This window comes from Arachis ipaensis, chromosome B08 (genome assembly GCF_000816755.2).
Source record: "Arachis ipaensis cultivar K30076 chromosome B08, Araip1.1, whole genome shotgun sequence".
Taxonomy (NCBI): Eukaryota; Viridiplantae; Streptophyta; class Magnoliopsida; order Fabales; family Fabaceae; genus Arachis; species Arachis ipaensis.
The window spans coordinates 116,494,704-116,497,372 of NC_029792.2; the positions used below are offsets into that span (position 1 = coordinate 116,494,704).

General features: G+C 33.9%; 1 protein-coding gene across 1 annotated transcript; it reads left to right on the forward strand.

Moving 5' to 3' along the window:
* Window positions 1,657-2,058, forward strand: LOC107611608 (protein MAIN-LIKE 1-like). Its single transcript, XM_016313518.1, has one exon. It carries the CDS (start codon window positions 1,657-1,659, stop codon window positions 2,056-2,058), a length of 402 nt encoding a protein of 133 aa, XP_016169004.1.

Consider the following 2,669-nt stretch of genomic DNA (forward strand, 5'->3'; position numbering starts at 1 on the left):
TTAAAAATATTATAAAAAATTATTTTATTAAAAATTATTTTTATTATATTATTTAGTTTTTCATGGTATTTTTTATTTTTTACTGTATTTTTTAGTTTGGCAAACTAAAGACTAATCCGTTAAAGATCTGAACTCCATTTAAGAATTTGTCGCCAATAAACTACTCATACATAAGATGGAATTCAGATTCTACACACTTATTTAAACGGACTAGTAAACTGACAATAAACTAACCAAATTGATTAGAAACATGCATTATTCTTATTAATCATTCTATATCTATACTTATTCTCTCTTATTCTTTTCATAATTACTCTTTTTCTCTCTTTCAATTAACAGTGTTATTACTAAAAATTAATTAATTGATGTTGTCTAATTTCTTAAAATAAACAGTTATTTTAGAAAAAAAGTTACATATAAATAACAAATACAAACAACAATGAGTGATCTTATACACAATTTAAAAAATAAAAATATAGGATAATTTACCTACATAAATTAAAACAACTCCAATTTTATGTGTATTCTCTAAATTCAAAAACTTTACGTGGTTGTCTCATTGCATATTTTTATGTAAATCGAATTCATCGAATTTGAATTAGGATTGTTAGTACTAAATCGAATATATTTTATTCGAATTGCTTGATTTTGTGGTTCAAACATAAATCGAATTTAAAGAATTCGACTTAGAGTAACTAACAGCAAATCCAATCAACAAGTTTCAATTTTATGGACAAGTTAGTTCTCTCTTAGTAAATCGAATCCATTGAAGTCGATTTACATACAGTGTGCTGATATTGATTCGAATTTCGCCTATAGTAAATCGAAATAAGCGGTTTCGATTTGTCACTGTCACTAAATCGAATCTAATGGCTTCAATTTACAGCCATTGAGAGTCCATATTAAATCGAAACTAATGGAGTCGATTTACTTACAATAGGCCTATATATAGAATTCGAATTCAACTGTTTCGAATTACAATCAACATTCGAAACCCCAACCCCACCACATACAACCCTCCTCAAAGATTTTGGAAAGAAATCCCACAAAATTCAAATTTGTAAACATGGAGGACGATCCAAATCGTATCTATCGGTTAGATGGAGTCGCGCATATTGCCGGTGCTGTCTATGAAGAGATTAGTGAATAAAAATTTTTGTTTTCAACATAATGTAGTCATGATAGTAATATTAACATACTTCTTGTAGTAGTTGTTTACAGTCCTTAGTTAGGAATTAGAAAATTAATTTTTACAATATAATTGCTGGTTAGAAGTAGTAAGCTATTAGTTAGTTAAATTTTGAGAACTTGAAATGCTACCTAAAATTGTTAGTTAAGATAGTGATTGTAGGTCGTGTTAGATATTTTAAGTTGTTAGTTTTATATTCAGCGAGAAGTAGGTTAGGAGTAGGATTCACTGTAACTAACTGTTGTAGTCATGATGCTGATTAAGTATTGCAATATATTTTATACATTGAAGATAATTTTTTTTTTCAGAGTAGTCACGTACTGAAGCCCATTTAATTTTAGCATTTTCTCTTTTGTTTGAACGTGTAAAATTCTATGTTTGGGTTTAGCTTTTAATCGAACATTGTTTTGTTATGGCTGTTAAAAAAATTTGCTATCGTTGTGCAGCCTTATCGATGAATCACCAGTATGAGAAGGCAACACGGTATGTCCCTGGATGACAGGATTGTGTCATACTTCCAGATGGCCGGTTTATACTATCTTGCAAGGCTGAACGAGACTTGGTTTAGATTGGATGAGCCACTAGTGAGTGCATTCATGGAGAGATGGCATCTGGAGATGCATACTTTTCACATGTCATTCGGGGAGCGCACTATCACGGTGCAGGATGTAGCATGCCAGTTATGGCTCCCGATCGACGGTCAGTATGTCAGCGGATACCTCATGGATTTTGAGCGACATATCGAAGGTGGTAGTCCAGCATGGGCATGGTTCAAGGAGCTATTGGGTGTTTTACCTCTCGCAAACTGCATTGACAAGTTCAGGGTGAAGTGCACTTGGATGCAAGAGACATTTAGTGAGCTTTCGTAGGATGCAGACGATGAGAAGGTTAGGAGGTGTGTCCGGGCGTATATCATGATGCTCTTATCGATGTAGCTATTTGGTGATAAGTCTGGTACACGTCTTCACATTTGTAGGGTAGCCAGGCTAGAGGACATGAGTCGATATAGTTAGGGGTCTGTTGCTCTGTTATGGTTATATTGGTACATGTGTCGTATGGCCAACATGAATGTCGTCAAGTTAGCCGGTCCATTGTAGCTCCTGTAATCGTGGATCTTCTAGAGGTTCCTTGGTTTCTGACCTGATGGATTTGATGTTTTTCATTGGCCATTGGCGTCGAGGTACTTGTTTTTGGGTTAGGCAACATGTTTTTAATTAGTTATCGGTTTATTTCCGTCGTTGATAAAATTTTTTGGTTTTTAGATGGTCAGGTTATCAGCCGACGTTTAGTGACAAGAGGCCTTGAGTCGCGCATTAGAGGCTTAGGATAAATTTACTTTAGTCCGAGAATGTGAGTATTTATGGTTTCAATATGTTCATCACTAATATTATGTTGGCACTGTTTACTGTTTATGATGACTAACGATAAGTACTTCTGTTCACAGTTTGTGTGGATGCCATAGTATTTACGATTATTGGAT

What these genes read in the sequence shown, in the direction of transcription:
- LOC107611608 (XM_016313518.1), top strand. Translation starts at nt 1,657, where the DNA reads ATGAGAAGGCAACACGGTATGTCCCTGGATGACAGGATTGTGTCATAC.